This window comes from Alligator sinensis, unplaced genomic scaffold (assembly GCF_000455745.1).
Source record: "Alligator sinensis unplaced genomic scaffold, ASM45574v1 scaffold109_1, whole genome shotgun sequence".
Taxonomy (NCBI): Eukaryota; Metazoa; Chordata; order Crocodylia; family Alligatoridae; genus Alligator; species Alligator sinensis.
In genome coordinates, this window is record NW_005841852.1 from 464870 (window position 1) to 481224 (window position 16355).

Genomic DNA, 16355 nt, shown 5'->3' on the forward strand with positions numbered 1-16355 from the left:
GGAGCAGGACTGCGGGGGGGAGGGGCTGCAGGCACCCATAAATTCACCATAGCCCTTCTCCCAGTGCTGCTGCCTGTCCTGAGTGCAGCAGGGCCCTACTCCCTCACCAGGAAGAGCCCAACACAGCCTTCTCCTCCCCCCCACTCCTTTCTCCCCGAGGGCATGTGGGCCTTGTGCCCAGGATCTGCACAGGGGGAATGGCACGCTGCTGCTGCGGGCTGGGGCTGAGAGGCGGTGCTGGGATCTTCCAGGTGAAGGGGTTGGGCCATGCTGTGCTTGCATTGGGCAACGGAGGTGCTGGCATGGAGGGTGGGGGGTGGCTACGGCAAATTTTTGGGTGCCTATAGCCCCACTCCTATAGGTCCCCTCAGTGAGGGAGGGAGTGGGGCTGGACCTGGAGCAGGGGCAGGCATTGCCCAGCTGGGGTGAAGCGTGGAACAGTCATAAGTGACACGTCTGGGGCCACAGGGGGTGGCAGCTCCCACTGCTGCATGCACCCCAGGAGGGCATGGGGGGGCACGTGTTCCAGATCTGCACGTGGGGTGCGGCAGGCCGTGGGCCACTGCAGACTGGGGCCAGGACCCCCCACCTGCCCCCACCCCCAGCAGGAACCCACCCTTGCCCCACACACAGATCTAGGGGTACAGTCCCCCATGCCCTCCTGGGGTGTGTGCAGCAGTGGGAGTCACTCGCCTCCTAGCACCCTTTAGCCAAGCTGCTTGCAGCTCCATCCCGCGCCCTGCCCTGTCCCGGCTGAGCAGTGCCTGCCCCTGCCCCACTCCTCCCTCCCCATGGGGCCTTGATCTGCACCCCCACTTAAAAACAAGAACAAAATATAAAGGGGTACATGAGCTGAAACTGAGACAGAAGGAGTACACTTGTTAAAAAAGATTAAAATCCCCTGGTGTAAAGTAAATAGTATATTATTATAAGAGCATTTTCTTGATTTACTCTTTCCACTCCATGCCACCATAAAGACACATTCTTCATTTCCCCGCTTCCTTTTTTATATTCCTTAGTAATTTCTTATGGCTGAGGCCACAGAAATAGAGAGACAGCTTGTTACAGTACTTCTGACAACTAAGCCATTGTCAGTACTTCTGACAATTAAGCCATTCAGACTCTATTTTTAAAAAATTATTAGTGAGACATCCATTTCCTGAAATTGTGAAATTCAATTGACATGCCCATAGGAAAGCAATATCTATAGCTGTCTATCAAATAGTTTCACCACAAACCATCAAATGTATGCAAATATCTGACTCATCTTAAATTGGAACAATTTACCAGCAAGTTAATTTAACAAATTCTTTAAAGTTGTGATTACTAAAAACGGTCAGACTAACTATGAAAGTAACAGGAATTTAAAAAAAATGGAACCTGATAAGTAGTTCTGGAAAGGAAAGGATTATTGGCAAAGCTTTTTAAAACTAATTACTGATTAAAAAATGACTCCAGCTCTTTCCTGCTGCCCCATCCATTTGATAAACAGGAGAAATCAAGGTGAAATTTTCTAATTGAAAACAGGCTATTGGATCCCTAACTCTCACTAAAACTCAATGGGAAATTTTCCCTTAAACATTTCAGGCCTGATATCCACAAAATGTGTTACCCTCCATTATTCTAGGCAGATACGATTTTATACCAAAATGAGTAAAAGTACCACAAAGATGTAAGTTATACTAATACAGACCCTCTTTATTACAGATATAACTGGATCTATACCAGAAAACTGTACCATTAAGCATTTTGGTCTGTAAGCTGGTAGAGTTAAATGAGTACAAAAGTTTCTTAGGAAGAAAATAAAATTAAAAAAAAAAATCAAGAAGCTATTATTTGAAACTGGTTACAAAGGATGGGGTAACTTGTCAGACACTTAGAAAACACCATTCATACTTCTGCTAAATTATACTTTTGGGAACTGGAACTGGGTCAATCTGAATTTAAACCTGACAAGTTATTGTGCATAATCAAGAAGTGTTGGGAAGTATATTCTGGCCCACTCTTCTGTTTTGAGTTTCTACCTTAGCTGGGTGTCCCAGGGGGACACAAACGGAGGTCCCGGAACACCCTCCCATGGCGGGACCCGTGGCTGGGGTGAGCTGCCAGAAAGAAGAAACAAAAAGCCCTAAGGAGGGGGCTCACTTACCTTCCATAGGAAAAGCCGCGCCGCACCGAGAAGAGTCGCTGGGGCAGTTCATCAGCTGCTTTTATTTGCGGCTGGAAGCGGTGCCAGCAGATGACATCATTGGAAACCGCTGCCCGACTGATTTAAAAGCCGGCGGTGGGAAAACAGGGTGGGCAGCAGCTAAGCCAGAGACAGGAGGCGAGGCTGCTCCCCGGACCACTTGACAGGATCACCAGATCCACAGGGGACCGGATGGGGACTCTCAGGAAGGGTCCCAGCTCCCCTAAAGGGCTACACACCTGGCACATCAGGACAGCTGGGCCAAGGAGGACGGCATTGAGGGATCCTGATGACCACAAACGCCGGATCCATGAGTGGGATGGGCTGAGGCCTGAACCCCTACTGTTCTTTTCCTTTTCTTTTTTTTTTTTTTGTTTTCTGTTATCATCTTGAAGGGCACCCAGAGCCCAAACCAGGGAAGGCATCCCCAATCAACCCGCAGGGTCAAGAAGAGGAGCGGAGGCAGCTCTGTGGAATGTGATGTCATGAAGATAAGTGTGGCGGCGACACGCCCCCACAGGCTCTAAAGGAGGCGAGGGTAAACACTGCGGGGGGCCAAAACCCAGAAACAGACTCCCCGATGGGGGAACTTACCTCTGGCCGGTCCGGCAGCGCAGGAGCTGCGGCTACAAAAGCCGGCGTTACACCAGCTGTTTAAGGAGCTGTTCCCCGCATGGGGAACAGCTGGACCAATTGCGACAGCCGGCATGGCCGCCGCAGGGAAGTTTAAAAGCCCCGACGGAACCTGCAGGGAGGAGGAGGAGCCAGAGGGAGAGAGATTTGGTGGGCAGCACTCCTGGTGTGCTGAGGCTCCCGCCAGGGAGAGGCACCGGCAAGCGGCGCAGGGCAAAACTTTGAGCCCCCGCCAGAGACAGAGCAGGGGAAGCACTGCAGTTCCCTGCGGGAGCCTGACCAGGAGAGTCAGGCGCCCCCCCCCGGAAGAGGCAGAGCAGGGGAGGGGTTTTGAGCCCCCTGTAGACAGCTAGGGAAGAGGAGGCGGCTCCACATCCCACTCCTCTCCAGAAGAATATTTTTTTTGAAGACTACAGAAGGAAAGAAAAAAGAGGAAAGGAGGAAAGTCCCAGGGATAGGGAGAAAGGGTCTGGGCATCAAGACCTGAGGGACACGAGCCGGCTGAGCCATTCAGCCGAGTGCTCTTCCCTTCCCCTGAAGCAGACCACAGACAAGCCCGCCAGACCAAGGCCAACGTCAGACCATCACATAACCGGATGGTGAGTGGACAGGGTGTAGGAGAGGTGGAGCCCTGTGGAACATCGCGCCAAGCAACCGTGAATACAGCCATTGACAGGAAGCCCCTCTGGGAAGATCGTCACTGAGCCCCTCTCTTGATAGTTAACAGCAAAGTCATGGCAGGCAAGTCGAGGGGAGGGGCTACATTACCGGCAAGCCGTACCACCCATAAGGCCCCTGACATCACAACAAGGTCAGAGCGGATGTTGAGACAGGACTGGTCACACACCCCATAGATACCCGGGGCAAAGAGAGACACTGAGAGATGGGCAAGAGGGAACAAGAGCAGGAGGGAACATCAAAGAGACAGGCCGGCAGTCCATCACCTGGTCATCCTGAGGGCTGGCGTATGGCTAGGGAATAGGGGAGATGGAGCCCCAAGAATGCCCACAAAGGGCAGCGCCCGGTCTGTGGGATTCCCTGAGGGACAGTCCCACTACTGAAAGGAAGACCAAGTCATGACAGGCGAGTGTTGAGGCCTCCCTCAGGGGTGAACACAGCCCAACACCGAAGTCTCAGGGACATGCCCTGCAGTCTGAACTGGGCATGCACTCTAAGGATGCTAGAGAGTGCCTATACCAAACCAGGTGGGTGCACTGGGTTATAACCTCAGTACCAGCACGTTCAGACTCTATTAATAAATGCTGATGCTTGTTTCCTTATTCCACCATTAGGAATCCCAGAGCTGAGCACTGACACAAGTTGCACAGTTCAGAGCTTTCACAAACCGCATTGGATTTACTTTTCTAGATGACAATGGAGCTTAGACTAAATAGAGGAAAACTGTCCACTTAGAATTTACTTAAAATGGAATCTTTTGAACCAAATAAGTGAAAATGAACCACAAAATGAGACTTTTACAATCTTGCCAGAAAATGACTTTTTAGCCAGTTTGAGAAGAGGATGATTTTCCTGTCTCTCAGCTGCTTTGATTCCAAAAGGCAGCTGTTTCTGCAATGTATCTTGCTTATTGGCAATCAGGGAGCAACTTGTACACTTCAATATAAATTAAGCAAGAATGTGCTAGGCTGCTTCCTTTCCCTTCCTCAAGAAATTTGGTTTGTAATTGTGTCCTCTACATCAATGCCTGTGGAAGAAAAACTGCAGCATTTCTTCCAGATCCCCTGTAGCATAGCCTCATCCCTGGATCCACTGACCCAACAAACAATCCATGGCAGAATAAGGGAGTCACTAGAAATAACCCTCTCCTACCCTGAAAAAATGAGACCTTTTACTATGCTTGTATTTTTCAACCAATTCTTTGCAAATTTAGGTAAAGCCTTAGTGCATCTTTACACGGTGAAGGGAGGGCTGCAAGAGTCACTCTAATTAAACCACCTGCAGCATCACATATATTCAGCATCTTGCACTTGAAAATGGTGGCAGAGGCGCTTTAACTAAAACTCATTTGACGAGCTTTAGTTAAAGCACCTCCACCACCATTTTGAAGTGCAGGGACGCTGAATACACATGACGTGGAGGCTGCTCAAGTGTGCTAAGGAGTGTACTAATTAGCATGCTCGATTAATCAAGTCTGTTCCAATGCATGCTAATTAGCACACATCAGAGCAGACATTAGCTTTAGCAAATACAAGGAATCTCTACCAAGATAGTCTTTTCCTCTGCTTATGCAGTCAGATGAAAGGGGGAGAAAACTATGTGCCAGAGTTTTCCAACAAGATGACCAACCGCATTTCATTTTTATCAGTAATAAGTCAAAGCTCTACACAGTGACGCTAAACTCACCTGGTTCCTAGGCTAAATGTGGACCATGGTAGTGGTGGCAAGGCAAGCAGCAGCAGCATCGGGGTTAACATAGCTGTTGTTTCCCCCACCCCTCCAAACACATGTCCACAATATGATTAGTAACTAGGAATTCAGTGATGGGCTCCAACCCCACACCCTGCCCCCAAATTTCTGACCCCTCTAGGAACCTTGCAAGCCACATGAAACAGCTACATAGGTGATATCGTTGACACTTCTGCCCTATCAGATTCCTTAGTCTTCTTTTAGGTTCCTTGCACCTGGCTCAATTGGACAGTTTATATTGCAACATCCTGATGATCTCTGGATTTAAAAAGGGTATTTTACCATTCCCAATGAAGTGAATGCTGTTCATCCAACCACTGGTTGATGAAGAAGACTCCACTTCCAAGATGCTGCTGCTGTGAGATTTTGGGATGTTACGCCAGGCAGGTACCAGTCCACCAACTCGCTTCATGTAAGGATCCCTCCAAAAATAAAATCAACACAGGTCAGCACATGGCCCACCTTTAAAACTGGTAGAGAGGCATAAAATGCTGAGTGGGGGATTAATGATCACTACCACCACCCTAGAACACATGTATTTGCACAATCTCAAAATAACATTTAATTTTCAACTTACTTTCAGAGTCTTAAGCCTGAAAGTATTTTAAAGAGATATCATGGGAAAATCTTGGGGAGGAGAGAGTCCATTTTCCTCTACAAATGATAACTTCTTAGGATTTTGTTGGTGTATTGACAATGGAATCTGAGCTTTGTTTGTGAATCCAGAAGTGTTAAAATAATTTCCCTTACCATCAGCACAAACTATGGCACCTTAAACCTTGTTTGTTGAGAGAGATCATAAAAAGTGAATCAGAGCCTTCAGACTCCAGTTCTTTTTGGTTTTAGTCCTAGGTACACTCATTCGTACAAAACTGCAAACATAGCTCTCAGAAAGAATAGATAGTATATGTGGCTCCTTGCAGAACATGGCTCACAGGGAATACCAATTGTAGGTGTGTTACATAACCATTTTTCTACAGGTAACACAGCACAAATTTTCATTCCTTTGAAATTATGAAGCTGGAGATAATGTCTGCACTGAATATGACTGGTTACCTTCAGCAAGCCTGAGCAAGCTATGCATGCTAAAGCCCCTTTCTAGATCTAGTTGACTTTTCAACATATTTTTGAAAGCCATGATGCAACCTTTTCTGCAAATCCCTGAGCATGCTTTTTTCTTTATGACTCTCACTGGTTGAGAAAGATACTGCTGTGCACTAATTTGTGTACATTGTGTTCCAAACCCCTCAATGAAGTCTATAAGCAGAAAGGGTCATGAGACACTGAGTCTTACAAGTACAAATCAGAGACTTGATACAAACATTCTTACCATAAGAAAATGATCCAAGACACAAACAACAGGGAAGATGACTTCTTCAAATGGAAAGAATGGGGCAGTTTCCAAACAAAAGAATTTACCTGATGCCAGCACCTTGAGTTATTATCAGTGGCTAAAAGAAAGGGCTTCTGTCCTTACATGCATCATTTTATCCTCCATTCTCTACATTGTTGAACCCTCTTCTGAAATCTCTCCTTTCACTGATTGAAAACCATATACATTAGACCCAACAACAGTACATGGTACATCTTATTCTGGTTCTTATTCTTTCCGATGTCTACCCACATTAGATTCTACAAGAACTGTAGCCATAGAACTACACTTGCTGTAGAACTACAGTTTAGTCCTCAGAGGTCCCAGTATGCAGGGTTATAAGAGAAACAAAAATCCAACAATACATTTTATTACAGTCTACCTGTGGGTGCTAGAGCTCTCTGATAAGGGCATGTCCAAACTGACTGGGCTGTTGCTGTTGCGCTCACTGCTTTCATAGCCAGATTCCATCCTCTGAATCAGACGAGGATGCTGATCTATTACGTGCTGGGTGCCCCGACTTAAACCCCCATACTTGCATCTAATGTACGGTTGGGTTGGCTTCATTTCTGGAGGAGCTGGTTCTTTCAGCTCATCTTCTGTAAATTCTTTACCTGTCAAAAGGAAGAAACATGGATTGGCAGGAAAGTCAAATTTAATTCCATCAAGCTAACTTACTAATATTTGGCTTCCTGACAATGATTGAAACAAATGAGCTGTCTCTAAATTCAGGGATTAAACAATCCAAATCAAGGAGTCCAAGCATCTCTTTTGTAGCATCTCTGAAAATACTAAGTAATATCCAAAGAGGTGAGGGAAATAAAGCATAGTAGGCGACCTCAAAGGCATTCTCCACCAGCAGATTTAAAAATAAATTCCTGCCATTTAGTAGAATTTGTTTAATCTAAAGACTCTTGACAAGCCTAGATTAAACCATTTCAGGACTATTAAAATAACAGCCAGGAGAGGGTAGAGGTATTCCAGAGACAGGGAATTCCTTCCTCTCCCTCATTCTCTGCATTTGAGCATTAATGTATTTTGTATACAATACCTATCCGTGCCTTCAGATTGTATGTTTCTTGACGTGAGAACTGGGCTTTACATTCTCTGGTGCATTGTAGCTGTTTGCAACACTGCCTTTTGACATGAACCATTCATTATTAACTTCTTACCATTCAGATTTCAGTTAATCTGTTTAATGGAATTCATGACATGACTTTTGTAAATCTTATATCTACCCCTGTAGGCTTTAAATACTGTTCCCTACCTGCTGTTCTGATTTGTTCTCTCTAGCACCTTTTTCTTCCTTTCCACAAACTGAGTTCTCTCTCCCGTGCATCATCTCAAAGATTTTCCCACCTTTCTCAATTTTTCAATTTCCAGATCATTTTACTTGATATATTCCATCTTTCCCTCTTCTCAATACTCTCTGCCACTGTGTGACACAGGATATTGAGTAAAATGGACTTATGGTCTGACCCAGTAAATGGTAATTTTTATGTTCTAAAACAGGGGTGGCAATTGGGTTGGCATGCCACATAGGGAGGTTTGCTGAGCTGTTGTGGACCGGATCAGCAACACACCCCTGCAACAGCTCACCAAAACTCCCTATGTGGGATAGGAGTGTGAGAAAGGGTATTCTGGAGAAAGATGGCTTGACAAGCCTGGGATCATGGAACGGGTCACAGGGTGGTGACGGCACGGAGTCAAGGCCAGGGCAGAGCCATGATCTGCTCCCCACATGCACCTGCAACAGATGCTGATTCTGCAGGCAGGGGCATGCAAAGATCAAACTGCAGCTCTGCCCCAGGCCCAGCTCCGTGTTGTCACCTTCCCAAGATCCTGGACCCAGCCCCGGGCACAGCTCCCCACCCAACCACAACCCCATCCTGTCTGCCCAGCCGCGTGACTTGTCCATGCAGCTCCCAGCCGGTCTCCATGGAGACTCCAGGATTGTGCAGCAGTGACAGTACAGAGCCACAATCTGCTCCCTGCATGTCCCTGCATGCAGAACCAGGGCTTTGTCCCAGCTCCACACTGTTACCACCCTGTGATCCTGGGGTCTCCATGGGCAGGGTATGCACCTAGATAGAAGGGATCTGGCCAAGGCTAGGCAGGGAGCTGCGTCCAGGGTCCAGGCCAGGATCTCAGTGTGGTGACAGCATGGGGCTGGACCTGGGGCGGAGCCACGATCTGCTTCCTGCATGCTCCTGCCCACGAAACCATTGCAGGGGTGTGTGGGTAGTAGATCTGTTCTGGGCCCCAGCCCTGTGCTGTCACTGCACCAAGATCCCCAGATCTCACCAGCCCCACTCACCCATCTTGTTCCTGGACGTCACTCCCCACCTGCCAGGGGCCCCATCCCAGTCCTCAACCGAGTGCCCTGCCCACATGGCTCCTGCCCCTTGTGATGGGTGTGGGGCAGACGGACCAGGGTTTCCAGGAAGGGGGGCGGGGTTGGTGGCTGCAGCAGCTGGAAGAAGCCACCACTGCCAGGGCTGCTGGGAAATGGAGTCTGGCCACTGTGCTGCCCCAGCCCCACTGCATGGGTGATGGAACCAGCTGCATGCACTACAGCCTGGGCTGCCTCCTACACCTGGGCTAGGTGGGACTGAGGGACCCACCATAGGCTGGACAAAATCCTTTGGCAAGTTGGATCCTGCCAGTGGGACATATTTTCCCTACCCCTGTTTTAACTCCTCCTAGATTCCCCAAGTACAGCCTCCCAAGTGCAAACCACTAATCATAAAGATCACTCCTGCCCTTCCCTCTCTTTCACTTGTTAATCCACCCACCCACAACCATGAAAGAGCAGCTCCAGCAGTCTATGGGCTCAGAGAAGGGGCATTAGTAGATATCTGTCCTCAAGACCCTCTGCAGGGGTCAGAAGAATCTTCTCTTCAATTGCACAGGGAACAAGATGATACAGCTGCATTGCTTTTTGTTCCATCTGCAAGCTAGGAAAGTATTTGTGAATTCTAGGAACTCCATTTTCCACCAGGAACTTAATTGTTTAAAGTCCTATAAAACAGGGCTTCACCCTTCATCTGTAGGCTGTGCTGTGCTGCAGTGAGAAGTGGGCCCAGGTAAATTGTGAGCAGTTACTAGGTCTGTGTGACCCTGAGAGACTCAGTGCAGGAAGACTAGTAGGGAATATTCTTTTCTTCTTTAGACTTAGATATCATAACATACATGTTGCAATTAGCAGAAGGAAGGGAGATGGACTATGAAACACATACACTGATAAGAGGTAGCAGACCAGCCCTGGAGATCACATTCATGACCAATAAAGATGGTTGTCCTGTGTAATAAATTCCTAGTTGCCTATGCTGTCTCAGCTAGGCTAAACAGAGTGTATAACAGCGTTTCATTCCTCAGTTATACATGCATGGAATATAAAAGAGTGCCATATTTAAATACAAGAAGCAATACAGACACTGCATAGTGTATGCTCACACACACATACATATATACACACACCTCTACACATCAAGGATGCTCCTCAACATCCTACAATAACCAACAACAACGGGATGAAGTATGTGTTAAGTGACATCTGGTGTTACTACTTTAAGTTACCAGTATACCAATGGTTATGAAAAATTCTGTACCTGACCTAAATTCCCAATACATCACAATTAATATATCTCCCCACTCCCCTCTTACCTGCATCTTCGGAGAAGGGGCTGAGTTGTGTGTAGCCACAATATTTCCTCTTGTCTTTACTAAAGATGCTGTCTATGTTCAGAGATTCCCTTTTAGGTCTCCACGTTGGTCGATATTTGCAAGATGAACTGGATTTGGACTCGCTGCTGGAACTCTCTATTTCCCAGTTTTGAGAATGTGCGGGCAGGTTTTTGGAGGACCGCATCTCGGCCTGATCACTGACACTCCTTCCACGAGGAGTGCTCTGGTTGCTTTGTGAGGTCTGAGCTGGTCTACTGTGGATCATATTGCTGACTGTCTCTTTAAACTCCCGCAGCTTGCTGGTACTGCTGGATGGTTTGGGGGCAGTTCTGGGGGCTTGTTTCTCCTTCAATGTTTCCCCTAAAGATTACAGAAAAAGGCATCAAGAAGAACAAAAATAACTTCATTTTAAACAAGATGAAATCATACAGAAGGGGAAAAGCAAAGACAAAGACACGCAGAAACACAGAGACAGGAAGACATGCAGCAATGAGACAGATACACATACACATGGAAGATCAGAAAGACTGATACAAAGAGGAACTGAAAAAGGAACTAAAACCCTTGCCTTCACTGTGATACCCTGAAGACTGTGCTTCATCCCCTTTTCGCCGAGACCGACTGGAACTCCTCTTGCGGTCCGTCAGTGAGCCCTTTTTGGAAATATGCTTCTGATTACATTCACTGTCAGTCAGGTGTCCTGAAAGAATAAAAGAACACAGTTTAGATGGCAAGAGCCTTCGGACTGGCTGTTTGACATGCTAAGAATAGTAGGCCTCTTGCTCCCTGTGAGCTGCTGAGGCACTCCAATGCTAAGTGGCAGTTTCTGGTAAGCAAAGGCATTTACTTTAAATAATTTGTATCTAAAGAGTTTTTTTAAAGTAGTAAGAGATCAACAAGGCGACTCCAGGGACTGGTTAATGAGACTGATCATTCACAAGGACAAAAGGCAGTCTCATAATCCTCCAGGGACACCATTATCTTGCAATTCTAATCCTCTTGCAGCAGTCCTTTCTCTCTTGGTCATATGCAGCTATTACACTAACACAGCTAGCTTGATTTTACTCTTCTCAAATTCTTTCTTGCCTACTATAGCAATTCTTTCTCTTTGCATCAGCTGAGTAAGAAAGGCTTTGCTCTCAATTTAGCAAACGTTTTCTGTGTAAGTATTTTTTTCATTTTAAAAAGAGTCTTTAGACTCAGACCAGACAACAAGCCTAATATCACATTATTATTATTATTATTATTATTATTATTATTATTGGATGTAAAATAATTTAGGATGAGATTCACAAAACTGTTACAAGTGTGAGCACCCAAGTTTTGTGATTGTCACTCCTGTATCCTCAAGCCTTCAAGCAAAAACATATGAGTGGCTTCACTCACATGAGTAGTCCAAATGAGAAGGCAATCCAGACTCATGATTGCTCCCAGCAGAGGTGGAGAACAAGCAAGAAATTTGGGAATGAAATACAAAGGTTTAGCAGCCTTTATGTCACCAACTTCAATCTGACATAGATGGCTAGTGAATAAAAACTGGATAACTGACAAGAGGCTCTACAAAAGAAACTGATAGTTCCAAACCATTTCCTCCCTCCAGGGAGCCCTTATCACAGAACTTGAATTAGAATTAACAAAGACAAGCTAATCTTTTAAAATAAAAACCAAAATTAAAAATATTAAAAGAAGAATCTATTTTTTCGGCATAGATGCTACACCAACAACTTAAGATGATACAATAGATTTCATAGACATTAGGGCTGGAAGGGACCTCAGAAGATCATCGAGTCCAGCCCCCTGCCCAAAGGGCAGGAAATCAGCTGGGGTCCCAGCAATGTACAAGGAAGTGTGGGGAATCAATTTTTAAAAAAAGCTAGCAACCTGAAAATGTCTCATGTTTCAGCAGGTCTGCAAAGCAATGGAAGAATGTGATTCTGTAGCAGGTCCTCTTTAAAAAGAGGCAGTACATATGAAAGCAAAGAAAACAAGAACAGAATAATAAAGGTGTTAGGAGAGCAGATAAGGAGGGAGTGGTAAGTGAAGAGGGTTTAGGTGACATGCCAGAAAGCGGTTTTCAGGGAAGCTTGCTCTTTCACAGCATGAGCTTTGGATGACAGCAGGCATATAGCACTGTTCTTTCAGTCTATAAAGATACACAGTATCTTGAAGTGGTTCCCATGGTGATAAAAGTAGCTACTGTTGCACTCAGAGAGCATGATTTCTTTAGTTAGCATTTTAACTTAGGTTTTTTTGTTCTGATAGCAATAGCAGGTTAGGGCTTTTCCAGTGGTTTAATAATCTAATAGACAGATAGAGAGACACACAAAGACAGACAGAGAGATGCAGAGAAAGAGAGAGACAGACACACACACACACACACACACACACACACACTGTCCACTAGTGCTAGATCTGGGTCTCTTATATAAGGTGAAAATATTTAAAAAGATCAACTTAACTGACATAGGTCAGAAGATTGATACTCTTGCCTTCCCATCCATCAATCAACGTACCCCCTCTGATCAAAACTCCAAATGGGACTGAATCTTACTTCAGGAATAAATGCAAAACCTGTCCGCATTTCTCCAGTACTACAGCAATCAACACCCCTCCCAAAAAATCATCATAATCTACAGATCCTACACATGTAAATCACCAGATGTGGTATATCTCATCCAGTGTACCAAATGCTCCCCTGGAAACTATGTGGGTGAAACCAGATGAGAACTACACAACAGAAAACTCTCACAGAAAAAAATATAAAGGACAGAGATGAACAAAAACCAGTAGAAGCATATTTTTCACAACCTGTCCCCTCTCTGACCTCACAATCCTTGTGCTCGAAGGGAATTTACCAAACATCTCCAGAAGATGAGTCTGGGAACAGAAATTTATAACTCTACAGGACAGTAAAAGTCTGGATTCATTACAGATAGTGACTTTATGGCTCATTCCAACCTAACAAATACTGCTATCTCCTGCCCTTCACAGGTAATGCTGACTACCCTCTCTCTTCTTGAGTGGTCTATTCAGTCACTAACAGGATTGCCTGTTCTACTACACTCCTTTAGTCTTATAAAGGATTCCTGATATAACAGGGCCAGTGCCTTCATGTGCAGCTTCCCTTAAGGGCTGCTAACGCTGCTCCGGTTTCACATGCCCCGAGCCAGGCACTCCAGCCAGAAGCGGGGAGATGTGGAGCCGGCCGGGCACTCCATGTATTTCCCCAACACCTCCCTGCTCCTTCAGCCCCCAGCCAACACCCCCGCCAGCCCTGCCCCAAAAGCCCCCAGCAAGCTCCAATTACCAGCCCACTTCACAGTCTCTGGGAGGGAAGTGAGCCTGACCTAAGTCTTGGACTGACAAAAAGCCTCAGGCCCACCCTTCCCCCTCTCCCTTTTCCTTCCCCTCCAGGCAGTAGGGCTGCGCAAAATTTTGCCAAGTGTTTTGTTTCAAAGCTGTTTCGACATGTTTTAAGCTTGAAACAGCGAAATCAAAATGAAACAAAAAGCAGCGAAACAGCTTTGAAATTAAATGAGGGCACTCAAAATGTTTCAAAAGTTTCAAAACGTTCCAAGTTTCGAAGCAGCCCAGTGGTGGAAGAAAGGGGAGAGCCAGGGCTGCGCCCTGAGTGGCTCCACAGCTCCGTATACCTCAGCCTGGCGGGGGGCACAGCCCTGGCTCTCCCCACCTCCTACTGCTGGGCTGTGCTCCGTGGGGCTGGCAGAGCTGATCGGAGCGCAGCGCCAGCTCTGCCCACCTCTCACCACCTGGCTGCATTCCAATCAGCTGCACCAGCCCCATAGCACAGCCCTGCAGCCCTCCTGGGGGCATGAACCCTTGGCTCTGCGCCCAGATGACAAGAGGCTGCTGCTGCTGGCAAATTTTGCTTTCAAGACTTTGAGGTGCAGTTTCCAAGAAACCTCTGCACCTATCTCCTTGAAACCTGGGAGGTTTCATGCCCTCAGAAGGGGCTACTATCTCTGCAATTTGCATCCAAATTAGGCAACAAATGACAGTGTTTTAGGCATTTTCATGATTCCGCATTATAGCCCATGGGCAAAATGTCGAAACGAGTCAAAACAGTTTTGACAAAATGAAAAGGGACAGTGCTTCAAAACAAAATGAAACAACAAAACAAAACACTGTCCCTTCGAAACGGCAAAATGGACATCAAAATGAAGCGATGGTGTTTTGCACAGCCCTACCAGGCAGAGCTGGGGCTTTCCTGCCCATTTTGCAATCCGCTTTTGCAGGCTGGAACTCTGCCAGCCTGCAAGAGCTCTTTGCAAAAGCGGGAAATCTGTGGGTTTCTCTGCTAAAAGAGAAAATCCATGTTTTCTCTGATAAGAACAGGAAATCTGTGGTTTTCTCCATTTTTCTGCAGGAAACAGAAAACCAGTGATGGATTTAGAGTTAGTGGGACCCTGTGCGCAGCTTCATTTTTGGGGGCCTCCTGTCAGGACCCAGACAAGAAAAAGAATATTCAAGACAGTGAAAAAATGGCGAAGCAAATTCTTTGTTAGACTACTTCAAATAACCACGTGTAGAGCACAGTTCTCAGAATGCAGTAAGACTGAACTGCTTTGCGACTTGCAATGCTTATTAAGCTCAGTCATCTGTCAGATTTGTCCTGGCCACCACACGGTTTGTTTCATGGTAAATCTGCCACTGTGGAAAACCTGGATCCCTGCTGATGACCAGGCTGCCTTCAGGGCAGCTTATTGTTGCCACCCTTGCTGCCTTAGCAGTGTCCCTACTGCTCAAGCAGGGCTCTGTCCTATTATACCATTGCTGGGCAGCTGACCCTACATTAGGCACTCGTAGCCTATTCCCCTGCACCCAGTTCATATCACGCAGTCTCCCTTCCCCACCTGGGGATAGCCCTGCTGCTGTCTATACCTTCAAGTAATAGGAGCCTCTGGCTCCCTGTTACAATAGACAGAGAATTTCAGTCTTCAGACCCATCCATCTAGCACTTTTCTGAATTCACTAAATTAACAAGATAGGATTTCTTTTAATAGATTTCATAGCTTTTCAGGGTCAGAAGGGACCTCAGCAGATCGTCAAATCCAACCCCCTGCCCTGGGCAGGAAAGAGCGCTGGGGTCAGATGACCCCAGCCAGATGTTTGTCCAGTCTCTTCTTAAAGACCTTCAAGGTAGGGGAGAGCACCACCTCACTTGAAAGCCCATTCCAGATTCTGGTAACCCTTACCATAAAGAAGTTCTTCCTAATGTCTAGTCTAAATCTGCTCTCTGTCAGTTTGTGGCCACTGTTTCTAGTTACTCCAAGGGACACCTTGGTAAACAGATTATCTCCTATTCCTTGCACCACTACCCATCCCCCCAAACAAATTTGTAGATGGCCACCAAATCCCCTCTTAGCCTTCTCTTATGGACGCTGAAGAGATCCAGGTCCCTCAACCTCTCCTCATATGACCTATCCTGCAGGCCTCTAATCATATGAGTGGCCCTCCTCTGGACCCTTTCAAGATTATCCACATCCCTCTTGAAGTGTGGTGCCCAAAACTGAATGCAGTACTCCAACTGTGGTCTTACCAGTACTGTATAGAGGGGAAGTATCACCTCCCTAGACCTGTTCATGATGCACTTATTAATGCATGATAGAGTGCGGTTAGCTCTATTGGTCATTTCATCACATTGTCAACTCATATTTATCTTCGAGTCAACTGTGACTGAGATTCCTTCTGCTGATGTGCTGCACTTAAACAAACACGTCTCGGACGGCCAGAGCCGACTCGAGTTACGTTACAAATTGGTCGTATGTTAGGGCGGGCTGGTGAATGGAGAGGCAGACACAACTTATTGGTTGTAAAAAACTTTACTCACGCCGCTTGCAATCACGACGCAGGTGGTCCGGTCGTCGGAACAACCACACAAGTTGTTCCAGCTGGCGGGGCCCAAGCCAGTTAATCCGTCCGCAATTCGAAGCCGGCGGGGAAAGGGGTACGTCGGGGTTGCGCTCGGTGACGGGAAGAAAGATTGATAGGTGATCAGTCTATCGATCGGCAGCCGCAAGTCAGATA

At 46.5% G+C, this 16355-nt stretch overlaps 1 protein-coding gene across 6 annotated transcripts in view; it reads right to left on the minus strand.

Annotated features, from left to right (window-relative positions):
- USP54 (ubiquitin specific peptidase 54) overlaps positions 1-16355 on the minus strand; it is a 213092-nt gene that overhangs the window by 20095 nt on the left and 176642 nt on the right. For all 6 annotated transcript variants that reach the window (XM_006016260.3, XM_006016259.3, XM_025212555.1 and 3 more), the window contains 4 exons: positions 10876-11007; positions 10287-10667; positions 7003-7234; positions 5531-5670 (listed from right to left, as the gene is read on the minus strand). In XM_006016260.3, coding sequence (XP_006016322.1) covers positions 5531-5670; positions 7003-7234; positions 10287-10667; positions 10876-11007 — 885 coding nt within the window. The remainder of the gene's footprint in view (positions 1-5530; positions 5671-7002; positions 7235-10286; positions 10668-10875; positions 11008-16355) is intronic.